This window comes from Oncorhynchus gorbuscha, linkage group LG10, assembly GCF_021184085.1.
Source record: "Oncorhynchus gorbuscha isolate QuinsamMale2020 ecotype Even-year linkage group LG10, OgorEven_v1.0, whole genome shotgun sequence".
NCBI lineage: Eukaryota > Metazoa > Chordata > Actinopteri > Salmoniformes > Salmonidae > Oncorhynchus > Oncorhynchus gorbuscha.
Window position 1 is genome coordinate 38,564,618 of NC_060182.1, and position 15,478 is coordinate 38,580,095.

At 42.3% G+C, this 15,478-nt stretch overlaps 1 protein-coding gene across 4 annotated transcripts; it reads left to right on the forward strand.

Annotated features, from left to right (window-relative positions):
• The first annotated feature begins 281 nt into the window (after positions 1–281).
• Positions 282–10,414, forward strand: LOC124046026 (calcium/calmodulin-dependent protein kinase type 1D-like). 4 transcript variants are annotated; one of them, XM_046365964.1, is made up of 11 exons: positions 282–454; positions 2,688–2,796; positions 6,271–6,396; positions 6,515–6,589; positions 6,969–7,231; positions 7,436–7,511; positions 7,908–8,099; positions 8,362–8,449; positions 8,783–9,099; positions 9,259–9,362; positions 9,502–10,414. In XM_046365964.1, the coding sequence occupies exons 1-10, from the start codon at positions 313–315 to the stop codon at positions 9,320–9,322; spliced, it is 1,452 nt and encodes a 483-aa protein (XP_046221920.1). In that variant the 5' UTR covers positions 282–312; the 3' UTR covers positions 9,323–9,362; positions 9,502–10,414. The 4 variants fall into 4 exon arrangements, with proteins under 4 accessions (XP_046221920.1, XP_046221922.1, XP_046221919.1 ...); XM_046365966.1 differs by lacking the exon at positions 282–454 and adding an exon at positions 550–592; XM_046365963.1 differs by lacking the exon at positions 282–454 and adding an exon at positions 687–1,033.
• Positions 10,415–15,478: the final 5,064 nt, after the last annotated feature.

Sequence of the window (15,478 nt, forward strand, 5' to 3'; positions counted from 1 at the left end):
CAATGTGATTTTCTGAATTTTTTTTCTCATTTTGTCTGTCATAGTTGAAGTGTACCTATGATGACAATTACAGGCCTCTCATCTTTTTAAGTGGGAGAACTTGCACAATTGGTGGCTGACTAAATACTTTTTTGCCCCACTGTAACCAATTTGACAAAAAAATGGTCCCAGTATTTATTTTCAAATCTTTAAACAACAACATGACGTTAGAGCGAAAGAACATATAGTGATGACTATCACTGCACTGCTCAATAAATGAACCCCTGTGACATCTCGGCACCGGGCCCCTCCCTCCCCGAACCGTTAACGGGGATGGAACTGCGCGACCTAATCTCTGACCTGAAAAAACGAGTTATTTCCGTGGCTGTCGACACGGTAATCTGTCCAGTCCTCAACCAGGTTTTGGCAGGAGAGTCCGAGAAGAGCTACCTTCAGCACCTACAGTATCTCACTGGTAAGTCAAAGAGAAATCCGCTCCGCCAGGGTAGACTAAACTGCCTCCAGGGTAGGTCTATCTCATTCATGGAAGTCGGTCCATTAGTGCTTCTCGGTCTGAATTGAAGGATTGCCGCCACGTCCTAGAATATAGCTGGTGGGTTTTCATATTAAAAAGGTAGTTTCAACATAATATTTTTATGCCTAATGATAGACTATTCTGCGTGTGGATGATATTCAGATCAAAAAGGCTCATAGACCTACAACTCAAGTTAAATAATGTATCTGTAAAAATATTTTTGAGATTGTATTACAATCAGAAAAGTGTCAAATAAGATGTTTTTAAACAGGCTAATTGGAGTGATTGCGCAGGTGATCCTGCAGCCAACTTGGTCCATCGAGCGGCTTTGAGTGCACAGAAAAAAAAACACTGGATGTGCGACGTCCCAGCGAATGTCGGTCTTTAAATACAAAAGAACACTCAGTCCTCTCGCATTTTCCCACGGCGTTTTCTACCAGTGTTGTCCTTGCATTGGCCGGACTGCCTGCATCCCTAAAGGCAAAACTACCTGTGGCTTGAGTTGTTATAAACTTTCAGGTAAGGCAGTCCAGCTTTAAAAGACACCGTCTGAGAACTGTCTTTAAAGTTTAAACTTACCAAGAATTTAAAGTAGCCTAATGTGATGATCAATAGATTTACAACATCCGTTTAGAGATTTTTTTGTTTTATAACAAGGATTGACACTAAGGAATTTATACTCTGTATTTAATTCTGGCGAAAAAATAGTCATTATATTGTATTCTGGAATTGTGTGTACCATAACAGATGTCTGAAGCTGCATATCTATTTTATGACATGGTATAATTCTATGTTTACGCTGAAACGCTACCGTTCCATGGATGTACTGAATCTGCACTGATCTGGAAGTACTGATGTTGCTGCTTGGGCTGTATAATGCCCACATAATGACAACATATTGATGTGGGTAGACAGAGGACTTTACAGTGTGATATCAGGGAGACAAAGGAACAAAAGCATGACAGGTGGCTGTGGGAGAGAGACTGAGAGGGACAAGACAGGGACAGAGCTTCATCTTTTATCATAGTTGGTAGTAGCCAGAATTCTAGACATGAGAGGAGTGGAATAGTTATTCAACATTTTGGCTTTAAGCATATACTTAAAAATCAATAATCTTATGCTTGTCATGTGGCTACTGTATTACCTGACTGAGTGACAGATTTGACAGATAATTTGTCCGACAGTCTTAACAGGTTCAGAGAAGTTTTCATTTGTCTACTATGGTTTTGTCTATTTGGATATCAATGGAACCGACTTCCGAAGAAGATAGTTGGGAAGGAAATGTGAGAGGTAGTGATGTCAAATTTGCTTCCTACTTTCAAGAGGATTCCCTTTGTTTGTCTAGTTTCACATAGGAAAATCATCTTGCTTGTTTGTTACCATGTTCAGGATATTGTTTTTCTTTGGTCTAACAGCTACACTTTATTTCCCAAGGGTTGTTTTACATGTAGAAATGGATTGTTAATTCTGTCAAGCGCTCTGGACATGTTCCATAAATGATTGAATCCTGTCCTTGGCTTGGTTTGCCTCTTACACTGACTATTCCTGGCAAGGTCAGGGTCTACGGATCAGAAGTTTGTAATCTCTTATATAACGGAAACGAGGCAAAGCTACAGGGTAACTTGGCTGCATAAACTAGGCCTACCATAGCAGTAATCTTTCCCAAACAGTTTTGGTTGATCAGCCACGTTACCTAATTCTGAACAGCAAAAAATAAATACGTCAGCTAACCTCTGTAGATATTGCATCTATGGCTGGTTTGGATGTTCACTCAGTTCATCTCAGAGTAATACAGAATAATGGATGCTCAATGATTTTACCATTGTCTATGTCAATCATCTCTCAATCAGATAACTAATGATTTAGCAGCCTTGTTAGACAGACAGCGGTGTCAGACTGTCTGGCATTATGGTGTGCTGTACACGGGCCAATGGAATACAGACGTTTAACCTGTGTGGCTGCAGACAATGTGTTGATTTCTCATGACTCTGAGAAATGTCATAATCCAACAGGACATTGTGAGAGTGTATGGGTGTGGATACAGAAATTAGTATTTTGGGGTTTCGCAATAGCACTGCAGAACATATGTGAGTAGGAATCTAGGCAACATTATTATACTCGATTCTGAAAACTGGTGTTTAATGACATTCCTCTTTTTTTCCCATTGTTACAGAAATCCCTTTTAAAGAAGCAGACATGGGTCGTAAAGAAGCCGAATTTGACTGGAAGAAGACCACTGACAACATTCAGGAGGTGTTTGACTTCATGGAGGTTCTTGGATCGTAAGTACAGCCCACACCCACCTACCTACCAAAGGACCATTTTCCCTACCTCCTTAGAACATGCATGTGACCTCATTGAGGAAAGAGAGAGTGACCCTCATGACTATCCACTGGCTGAGGTGCATATCATGCAGTAGGTGTGATTGGATTACCACGAGACCTGCTTTACAGGTGTCTTATAGACAAGTCACTGTGGCAGCGCTGAGGGTATCAGTCCTAGACCTTCTGATGACATCTAGTACATCAGATGGCTCATCAGATCATTTACAAAATGGCCAATAGAAGTCATCTATGGAGCCATCTTTTGCTTGATATTCATTCAGTTTCAAATTCAAAACTGGATTTTGATTGTCTTTGGTACAATCTTTACAAAATACCACAAGAACTCTTCAAAGATTTTTTCCCCAGATGTTTTTGATGGCCTTGTAGAAAAAGTGAGTTATTGTGACCAGTTGTGTAAAGTACTTTACATAAAAAATACTTTAAAGTACTACTTATGTAGTTTTTTGGGGATATCTGTACTTTATTTTACTATTTATATTTTTGACTATTTTTTTACTTTTACTTCAATTTGTTTTTTACTCCATACATTTTCAACTGACACCCAAAAGTACATTTCGAATGCTTAGCAGGACAGGAAGATGGTACAATTCACAAACTTATCAAGATAACATCCCTGGTTATCCCTACTGCCTCTGATCTGGCAGACTCACTAAACAAATGTTTTGATTGTGAATTATGTCTGAGTGTTGGAGTGTGCCCTGGCTATTCGTAAATTTAAAAAAAACAAGAAAATAGTGCCGTCTGGTTTGCTTAATACAAGGAATGTGAAATTATTTTATACTTACAGTAAGTATATTTTAGCAATTACATTTACTTTTGATACTTAATTATTATTTAAAAGCAAATACTTTTAGACTTACTCAAGTAGTATTTTACTGGGTGACTTTTACTTGTAGTTCTCTATTAAATTATCTTAACTTTTACTCAAGTATGCCAGTTGGGTACTTTTCCCACCACTGACTGAAACTAAGTAATTTGAGTAAATGTTACTAACAGTTTCAAACGATTTTAGATAGTTTGTGTTGGATAAATATTTTATATGCGCATTGATTTTGCACCAGTCAAAATTGCCTCATTTTAGTGTGTCAACCACCATGACTTAATCCATGGGGTCAATCAAATGTTCTTGACTGAGCTGTCCGGTCTTACTGAAACGGTCATGTTGAGAGGCTTAGGAAGCGGTGGTGGTGGATAATGAATCTGGGGCTGGGCCAGAGGTAAATAAAGGTGTGTAGGCTACTGCTGCCTAGAGGTCTGACATCACTGTACTGTGGGAACACAGACTTGGCTGGACCAAGGATTGGATATGCAGATAAGAGGAAGCAATGTAGACAAACAACATTTGTGTGAACATATGTTTTGGAGATCATCGCCTCTTAACTAAGAATGGATGTTCTTTTGGAATTTTCCTGAATGGAATCTTGATGTTAAAGGGAGAAAAAAATGTATGGCAGAATGAAGACACGTTGACTTATTGTTGCATGATAAGTGATGTAGGTGTAACTTGTTCTCAGCAGAGACCTACTTCAAAAAGTGACAGATCACATCTGGGGAAAATATCACAAAACAGAAATGTATAAAATAAGTAAAGTATGGGGAAAACATAATACAAGAATAAAAGTAGCATTATTTTCTCAGAATGATACAACTCTCTTCTCTTAGGGCTGGGTGATAGCTTTGCCTAGTCAGGAGGGGTTAGCTTTGTTCTGCTGGTGTCAGGCTAAGGGTGATCAGGTGAAGGGCAGACTGACACTGATAATCTTTCTCTCAGATTGGAATAAGGATCAATGAGCAGAAAGAACAGGTAAACGGATGGAGAAAGCTTGCACAGGTGCTCTATAGATCCGATTACTGTACAGTGAAACACCTGTATGTAAACCAAGGCCCCGTGTTCTCTTGTTTCCTCTCTATAGGCCTAATTTATATAATTAATTAATTAATTAATTATAGCATGCACACAGAGTGGTTACTAGACTACGGTGTTTGACGATCAACATATCACCATAACAAATGAGCGCAGAGCAGTCCCTACTGTATTTCCTTCCTATGTTCCATCACAAGGATCTATCTCGGGGAATTAGGGAGATCCATTGGACGAGGCTTTATAAAGCTGAAACCCACGGAACACAACAAAAACACAATCTAGTTCCCTGGCAATCTGACATACAGCACAGCATAGAGGCTTGCAGTCTGTCGTTACACACCCGTCTCACATGTAGATATCATCGCTATCCTGATCGGTCCCTTTATCGTGGCTTATTTCAACAGCTGATGATGTATTCCGTCCGTCTTTTGTGTTTTCAAACTGTACATGAGGAGACAACAAGCTGACAACGAGTCTGACAACAAGCTTACTAATAGCTGTCTTGCATCCCAATTCCTTTCCACGGATGCTGTTTGATCGATAATATCCCTTGTGGGTCATAAGGAGAATCATGGGGTTCTCTGGGAGAAGATGCTGCGTAGTTTGGGAGAACATAAGTACGTCAGCGTGTCTGACTTCCGTCCTGGGGCCTACCTCTGTGCTCCATTTGAATTTAATGAGACAATGTGAGATGGTGTGAGACACAGCTGTCATAATAACTCTGCCTGCGTCCATGCTATAAAGACACGTTGGGACTTGGGACTGTCTGCTGCAGTTGAAGCAATCTGTGCTAATTATCTTTAGAATTAAGTTGGTTCAATCATTTGACCTTGCAGTGCTCTCATCTTGCATATGTGTTCCTTATACCTTCTTCAGTGGGGTAACCCAACAGAAAGGGGGCTGCACTTTTTGCGGTACAGTGTCTTCGGTCAGCCTCTCTCTCCAGGTTGTGTGTGATCCAATATATGATCTGGCCGCTGCTTGGGGTAGAGGTCTGTTTGTGATGGCTGCATATGCTCCCATTTGTCCACACCTCAAGCCTGCCTGCCACAGTGTCTGTTGCGTAAGGGATAATCAGGCTCATCCCAGACAATGCTGAAGATAGCTCGGAAACTGTACAGAACACTAAATTGAGTGAGCCCTTAAGCCACTCAATCCCGTCTTAGGCCTTAATAGGACCTTTTTCCACAGTATTCTGTTTTGATATCCTGCACCTCTCTCTGCTCTAAAATCAAAGGGTGCATGTAGGCCACCTGATACCCGAAGAACAATAGAAACCATCAACGGTGTATGGCAAACATTTATAACCTACAGCAGGTCCACAATAACTGTAGCCTACATCACAGCAAAATGTAGCAATTTTGATGAAATTACAGAAAAGGAGAAGATTAATGTCAGAAAATACATCTCAGTATCTCATAACGGTGCCCTTCATATTTTATTATGGAAAATGTCAGTCCTCCTAATAGGGTAATAAGCTGATTATAATTATTATTATAATAATAATGGAACCAACACTTTGCCTATGTGTTTGTGTGTTCATCCAGGGGCGCGTTCTCCGAGGTGTTCATGGTGAAGGAGAGGAAGACAGGCAAGCTGTTTGCCATGAAGTGTGTGAAGAAGAAGCAAAAGAGTATTCAGAATCTGGAGAACGAGATTGCCGTGTTGAGAAAGTAGGAGTTCAAATTGTCATTCAGTCCCATTTCAAATTGGATGACTCTTCCATACAGCTACTGTGTGTGGTTCTCACATCTCACATTCTAAACATGACCTATATCTTCTCACTCCCAGGATCAAACACGATAACGTTGTTGGGCTGGAGGATTTCTATGAAAGTCGTTCTCATTACTACCTTGTCATGCAACTGTAAGTTCGACATGTTTTTACCTTCTATTACAGTAGAATGGAGAAAATATTATGATAGTTATTTCCTTTAAAACCCTTGTGTACGCACAACCTCCACAAATAATAGTTATTGCCCATTGATTTAATGACAGCCACAATGTTCTGCCTGTCTGAGTTTGGGATCAGACAGCAACTTAGCACGCAAGTCATACGGAGAAGCATCATGCTGAATGTTCCCAATGCTGAGCCTGAACATGAGCAGAAGCTCATGGATTGAAGAGCATATGTCATCCACAAATGTTAGGCTGAGCAATGTTTCCGACAATCACTTCATGGTTAAGGTTAGGTTGAGTCAGCTTTAAGGGCTCAAGGTTAATGGCTGTTGTTCTTCTACCGGTAGCGTTGCTGGGGGTGAGCTGTTTGACCGTATCCTGGACCGGGGGATGTACTCAGAGAAGGATGCCAGCAGGGTCATCCAACAGGTGCTCCAGGCTGTACAATACCTCCATCAGAATGGCATCGTACACCGTGACCTCAAGCCGGAGAACCTGCTGTATTACAGCCAGGATGAGAGCTCCAAGATCATGATCAGTGACTTTGGCCTGTCCAAGATGGAGGACAACGGTGTTATGTCCACAGCCTGCGGCACTCCAGGATATGTGGGTAAGGAAGGAGACGTTTGGCCTCTACGGATAATTAACTGTGTGTACGGGTGATACACTGGGTCAAAAGAACCACACTCAAACACATAAGGGAGACAACAAAGACATTACGAAACCTAATAGCCTGTCAAATACCATACAACACTAGTTGAGGAAAATGAACTGAACTTGGAGAATTGTTCTTACTATGTTTCCCAACCTCCAGCCCCTGAAGTCTTGGCCCAGAAACCCTACAGCAAGGCAGTGGACTGCTGGTCTATTGGAGTCATCACCTATATCCTGTGAGTATTGCTCTCATTGATGACCTCCGGATATGTCAATATTGGACCAGGTCTATCTTGGAAAAGAGATTTTATCTCATTGAGAAAAACCTGTATAAATAAATGTAAAAAAGTCTACTGTAAGATGTAGTTGATTGCATGTAAAGACTATGTATCTGACCATGCAAGAGTGCATTTTGGGTTTAAGCTTGTTAGTCTAATCAAGGGTTATCTTTAGCATGATGAAGGCATCGTCATACTAATTCATTAGTGGCACTGGGCCGTTCCCTCAACATATACTGTTACAGTGGTGGAGTTAAAGCTCCACCTTGTGGACATTTAACAGAGAGACAAACACACACACTATCATTTCGTAAAGACACAAACTTACACAGCATTATTATTTGGTTTCTCTAGTCTCTGTGGATATCCCCCTTTCTATGAGGACACGGAGACGCGACTGTTCTCTAAGATCATGAAGGCACAGTACGAGTTTGACTCTCCCTTCTGGGATGACATCTCTGAATCAGCCAAAGATTTTATCCGCAACATGATGCAGAAGAACCCGAAGATGCGCTTCACCACAGAGCAGGCTCTCAGGCATCCCTGGTGAGTGTCATGATCAACAACATTATTGCTTCATCTATTTTTGTCTGTAACATCTACAACAACATATTCTCTGTGGTGTCCAGTGTGAGGTGTATTCAGGCTAGCCTGGAAACGGTTTCAGTTTCAATGACAGGAATGACAGACTGAATTAGTGAGCTGAAACAAAGGTGAAATATAGCAGGATTTAGTCTAGATTATGAGGCTAGATTCAGGCTAAAACCTGTCAGGAGATTAATGTTCTTTTCGGTTGTCTTTCCTTCAGGATCATTGGAAATACTGCACGGAGCCAGGATATCTACCACTCTGTCAGTGTCCAGATCCAGAAGAACTTTGCCAAGACCAAGTGGAAGGTGAGCCTTCCTCCCATACCGCTCAGAAAGGGTTCTGGCTCTCTCCCCCATTTTAGACATAATCACAGTGTGTTGTTTGTGTGTACGACACATCTGATCTCTTTCCTGATTTAAGGGCCAAGAAATACTGTAAACATCTACATGTTATTCAACATCTCTGATTACTCATAATCAAGTCAATATCAAGACCACTATAAAAGATTCTATGCCCAAGCTTTTCCCAAATAAAACCACATCGCCTAACTCATGATGATGGCTGTCACCTTGGGAGCGCATACAGTACTTTTTCTCTTAGCATGTTTCTCATCAACTGTTGTCGGTGTGTCGTTACAGCAAGCCTTTAACGCCACCGTGGCCATCAATCACATGAAGAAGCTGCAGCTGGCCCACTCTGAGCTGGTGGTCAAGGCGCAGACCCTCAACATGCCCACCATCCAGGTTATCGACGTCTCCTCCCCCGCCAATTCCCACAACCCCCCGGATCCCGATAGGCTGGAACCCAAAGGGAACCAAATTACCCTACCAATCAGCTCCAGAGACACGAAGAGCCACCAGCCCTTAAAGATCAGCCAAAGCGAGCCGGCACACGCCCATACCCTCGCAGAGACAGGCAAATACGCCTACCACTCTGAGCCTGCGAACCTTAATACGTAAGGACTAACCCAAACTCCCATATTTTCCTAAAAAGACGACTAGCCTCCATTCACTGTGCCTGAATGACCATTAAACAGTGGGGAATTTCCCCGATTTTAGCCTTTGCGCCATCCTCTTTAACTATCTGATGGATGACTTTGCGTCCCCTGTTTTAGGTACAGGGCAACGGCCAACCGCAATGGCCAAGTTCTCCAGACTGGAGTGTGCTCTGTCATGTGAAGGATCTTTGGAAGGACTTTGCGTGGAATTTTTTTACTAGGTAAATATTGAACTATTACACATGGCTCTTTATTTTAGTGCTGTAACGAGGTTGCATTATGGTAGTTCTTATTAGTAATAGATATAGATCATCTGAAGGTGGGATTGTGTTTGACTAAGTGTGTGTCCCTCCTCTCAAGGTCAGTCAGCTGACTTGGTCATGTCTGCTTCCTTCCTGTGGGCCAACCCAGGCACTGATACTGACAAGTGGATTCTCAGGATGGCCAGTGAGATCCAGAATCTGCCGGGATTCTGAAAATAATTCTGAACAGTGCCTAGAAACCTCCTTGAACACATTCTGGACATACTGTACACCGACAGACGTTCACACACATACATGTATATAACAAGGTATTGCACGATGTCCAGAATCCCAGGGAGGAGGGGCACTATGCTCACTAGGGACTGGGCGATGTATGTATTATACCATGAAGAAACAATTATTCACATAAGAATTTTGTGTTATAACCCTTGAAGGAGTTGATGTCAGGGAAAGGTTTGTTTGCGTCATGATGCGATGATGCGATGTGGAGCAAAGTTGAAAGTTGAAAGACAGCCAAATAAGAAATAGGACTACTGTGTACATGACTATAAGACTGACTTAAGTGGTGGTGCTGTTCCATGGTGTGGGGAGATGTTCGAAACAGAAGGCAGGTTTTGATGTGGAATATATGACCAACCAGGATTTTTATCCCTATGTACATTGATGGGGGAAGTTGATGGGGAACATTGAGTAACTAAACAATAGTGTTATCCATGTGCTCACTGTCAACTCATTACCAGTGTAAATACCACTCTTAATGATTTGCCAACTCACCAGCACTCATATTAATGAAAGTTGAGATTGTAAATCTAATTTATCCTTGTGCTGAAGATATTTGGATACTATTATTATGATTTTATTACTGTATTGATATTATGCCTCCTTTTAATACAAGGAGGTGAGTTGCTTCTGTCCCAAGCTCAGCGGAGCTTGCTGTTGGTGTTTTGTAAATATTCTAGATTGTTTTCTCTCTGTAGCTTCATTGTAAATAAATAAAATATGTACACAAACAATCCTATGTCTTTGCATTTTCCCTCTCTCTACGCTCGGTCATGTGACGCAATTCAGTGACCTAGATCAGGGCTTCCGAACTTTTTTCTCCAGCACCCCTAATAAATCTGTTATTGAGATAGCCTATATTAAATAGACCACCAGCTAGATTTAGTTTAATCTGAAGTCTCAGAATAGATCATACAGTATGGTCGGCTGAGCTGCAGGGGATAACACCAGGGGTTATTGATGAGACTGGATCAATGGCTTAGCCAGATAACTTCATATTATGAAACAAGTCTATAAAGAGGTGTACACATTTGTATTGTTAAATTAGCTAAACCCACTCACTTGGCTAAACTATAATTAAGCAATAAGGCCCGGGGGGGTATATGGCCAATATACCATGGCTAAGGGCTGGTCTTATGAGCAATGCGGAGTGGCCATATACTGCAAACCCCCAAGGTGCCTTATTTCTATTATAAACCGGGTACCAACGTAATTAGAACAATAAGTTTGTTTTTTGTTATACCAGTGGTACACGGGCTGATATAACACGGCTTTCAGCCAATCCGCATTCAGGGCTCAAACCACCCAGTTTATAGTTATTAATTCATTTCACAGGGGCTACAAGTGAAAGAGAAAGTGATACAGCAGCAATACAGGACACTTATTATCAGAAAACACATATGAAAGATGTTATTTGTCCCTATTATAATGTGCACCAAGTCCCCCACTTTAAAAATGGGAGTTTGTGGTATATGACCAATATACCACAGCTAAGGGCTGTCTCCAGGCACACCGCGTTGCTCATAAGAACAACCCTTAGCCATGGTATATTGGCTAAGATTTCCCAATATACCATGGCTAAGGGCTGTTCTTAAGAGCAACGCGGAGTGCCTGGAGACAGCCCTTAGCCGTGGTATTTTGGCTATATACCACAAACCCCAAGGTGCCTTTTGCAATTATAAACTGGTTACCAACGTAATTAGAACAATAAGTTTGTTTTTTGTTATACCAGTGGTATATGGTCTGATATAACACGGCTTTCAGCCAATCAGCATTCAGGGCTCAAACCACACAGTTTATAATTATGACTACCGCCCCGTAGCACTCACTTCCGTCATCACGAAGTGCTTTGAGAGACTAGTCAAGGACCATATCACCTCCACCCTACCTGACACCCTAGACCCACTCCAATTTGCTTACCGCCCAAATAGGTCCACAGACGATGCAATCTCAACCACACTGCACACTGCCCTAACCCATCTGGACAAGAGGAATACCTATGTGAGAATGCTGTTCATCGACTACAGCTCGGCATTTAACACCATAGTGCCCTCCAAGCTCGTCATCAAGCTCGAGACCCTGGGTCTCGACCCCGCCCTGTGCAACTGGGTACTGGACTTCCTGACGGGCCGCCCCCAGGTGGTGAGGGTAGGCAACAACATCTCCACCCCGCTGATCCTCAACACTGGGGCCCCACAAGGGTGCGTTCTGAGCCCTCTCCTGTACTCCCTGTTCACCCACGACTGCGTGGCCATGCACGCCTCCAACTCAATCATCAAGTTTGCGGACGACACAACAGTGGTAGGCTTTATTACCAACAACGACGAGATGGCCTACAGGAAGGAGGTGAGGGCCCTCGGAGTGTGGTGTCAGGAAAATAACCTCACACTCAACGTCAACAAAACTAAGGAGATGATTGTGAACTTCAGGAAAAAGCAGAGGGAACACCCCCCTATCCACATCGATGGAACAGTAGTGGAGAGGGTAGTAAGTTTTAAGTTCCTCGGCGTACACATCACAGACAAACTGAATTGGTCCACCCACACAGACAGCATCGTGAAGAAGGCGCAGCAGCGCCTCTTCAACCTCAGGAGGCTGAAGGAATTCGGCTTGTCACCAAAAGCACTCACAAACTTATACAGATATACAATCGAGAGCATCCTGTCGGGCTGTATCACCGCCTGGTACAGCAACTGCTCCGCCCACAACCGTAAGGCTCTCCAGAGGGTAGTGAGGTCTGCACAACGCATCACCGGGGGCAAACTACCTGCCCTCCAGGACACCTACACCACCCGATGTCACAGGAAGGCCATAAAGATCATCAAGGACAGCAACCACCGGTGCCACTGCCTATTCACCCCGCCAGCATCCAGAAGGTGAGGTCAGTACAGGTGCATCAAAGCTGGGACCGAGAGACTGAAAAACAGCTTCTATCTCAAGGCCATCAGACTGTTGGCCCCCCAATGGTGGAACAAACTCCCTCACGACGCCAGGACAGCGGAGTCGATCACCACCTTCCGGAGACACCTGAAACCCCACCTCTTTAAGGAATACCCAGGATAGGATAAGTAATCCCTCTCCCCCCCCTTTAAGATTTAGATGCACTATTGTAAAGTGACTGTTCCACTGGATGTCATAAGGTGAATGCACCAATTTGTAAGTCGCTCTGGATAAGAGCGTCTGCTAAATGACTTAAATGTAAATGTAAATGTGTTAAACAGCCACCACTAACATTGAGTGGCTGCTGCCAACACACTGACTCAACTCCAGCCACTTTAATAATGGGAATTGATGGGAATTGACGTAAAATATATCACTAGCCACTTTAAACAATGCTACCTAATATAATGTTTACATACCCTACATTATTCATCTCATATGTATACGTATATACTGTACTCTATATAATTTACTGCATCCATATGTAATACATGTATCAGTAGCCACTTTAACTATGCCACTTTGTTTACATACTCATCTCATATGTATATACTGTACTCAATACCATCTACTGTATCTTGCCTATGCCGCTCTGTACCATCACTCATTCATATATCTTTATGTACATATTCTTTATCCCCTTACACTTGTGTCTATAAGGTAGTAGTTTTTGAATTGTTAGCTAGATTACTTGTTGGTTATTACTGCATTGTCGGAACTAGAAGCACAAGCATTTCGCTACACTCGCACTAACATCTGCTAACCATGTGTATGTGACAAATAAAATTTGATTTGATAATTAGTCATTCATTTCACAGGGGCTACAAGTGAAGGAGAAAGTGGTATAGCAGCAATACAGGAAACTTTTAGGATCAGAAAACACATATGGAAGACGTTATTTGTCCCTACTACACTGTCCACCAAATCCCCCTTTTAAAAATGCTCCTTTAAAGCAGCTAGCTAATGCAATGTGAAATGACTTTTTGCCTTTCCTCTCATGTGGTACAGATGAGAAGGTCCTCACACGAGTGCTACATGCAGCGTGTTAGCTTTCTTACCCACCCTTCCACCCCACCAACCACAAGATAGTTGACTTGGAGCACAGATAGCCGAGACAGATTGCCTATTCAGGCAAAAGAGCGTGGCACAGAACCTAGAAATATGGGGCAAAAGTCCCCAAACAGTCTAGCAGTTTTCCTAAAGTAGCAAACATGCCAGTCCAAAGCCACAGCTTACTGAAACAGGGAGTCTGTGTAGTCAGTGTGGTTCTCACCTCACACGTAATGGTCTTCCTGAAAGTGTAATTGCAGCCATATTACGCACCATCACTTCAAGGAAGACTGCCACGGCCAAGAACCATAAAGAGGGGAAAGGTTGAGTCTACTTTGCAAATGGCATGAGAATACAGAACATGAGTGGGAATCCCAGGATTCCAGATAGTGATGTGAGACAATGGAATTTTATAGTGGACTTTACAACCTTGGTCTGACTGGCAGTCACATTTTGAAGAATGTGAGTGAGACTGGAGTGTGAAAAGTAGCCTGTTTAACAGTCACCAAGGTCTGAAAATGTGACACGTGTTTATTATTGCCGAAATGACAACACATGGCACTCTGTGACTAGTGACCAGATTATTTCACAACAGAACCAGACGACTGCCTTCCTCCTCTTGTCCTGCTTTGGGAAATCATGTCAAAGGGCATGGTGTTTCGCACAAGCGCACGCACGCACACACACACACTTATCTAGAGCAACTTACAGGGGCAATTATGGTTAAGTGCCTTGCTCAAGGGCACATCGACAGATTTTTCACCTTGTCGGCTCAGGGATTCGAACCGACGACCTTTCGGGTACTGGCCAAACGCTCTTAACCGCTAGGCTACCTGTCACCCCACATCCAATTTAACTTCATCAATGTATCAACAATGTCAATATATACTGTAAATCCATTTGTTGTGGACACCCATAGGCTAAAGCACTGGAGGTCTAAGAGGCATTGGGACTTCCATAAAGCTCTCTGTACTACTTTGTTTGATTAGGAATTAACCTAACACTGCAGCATTCCAACCAATAAAGGGGTGGTACAGAGATAAATTGATTGAGGGGGTAGTACTCTAACATTAAATAATTCTCATTGGATACAGGTCAACCTCTCCTGATGGTGTTTAATGTACACAGCACATAAACCGACCAACCACACAATGGTCAATGTTCAGCAACATGTGTATAGTGTTAGTATTAGCTCTCTTTATTCTTCATTGTGGAGTTGTCAATTCCCTAATATAAAATAATAGTAGACACTTTGCAAAGACTCAGGAGATAGAGTATTGGAAGTGGGTTCAGGTCGAGCATAGCCACTGCTGGTGTTTGTCTTACTGTTTCACAAAATGTTCACCCTTAGGATTAACTATCTGCCTAGTTCAACTTCAAAGTTTTGCAAGTAGACGAGACCCACAAAATGGGTCAGATTTTCACCTTTGACATAATTAGACTTTCTTTATTTGATGACACATCAGCAAGCGTTGGACTGCATTGTAGAACTAACACTCATTGCACTGTTTAGAAGCAGCAAGATTGATGGGTTTCTGTAGTTGTATTACGTAGCATCATAGACTACTACGCTGACTAGATAGTGGCTGATGAGTGATGAATGCTTTTCAAGTTATAATACTGCAGTAATACAGTAGCCTATACAGCACTACTACACTTATTAAAGATGCATTCCGGGATCCTAAGCACTTACAAATTTGTAACACATTGAACGAAATGCATAACAACTAAAAATGTCAGGACGTAACATATCCTACGAAATGGATGATGTTCAATTTTCGGGGACCGTTTTGGCTCGTGAGCAC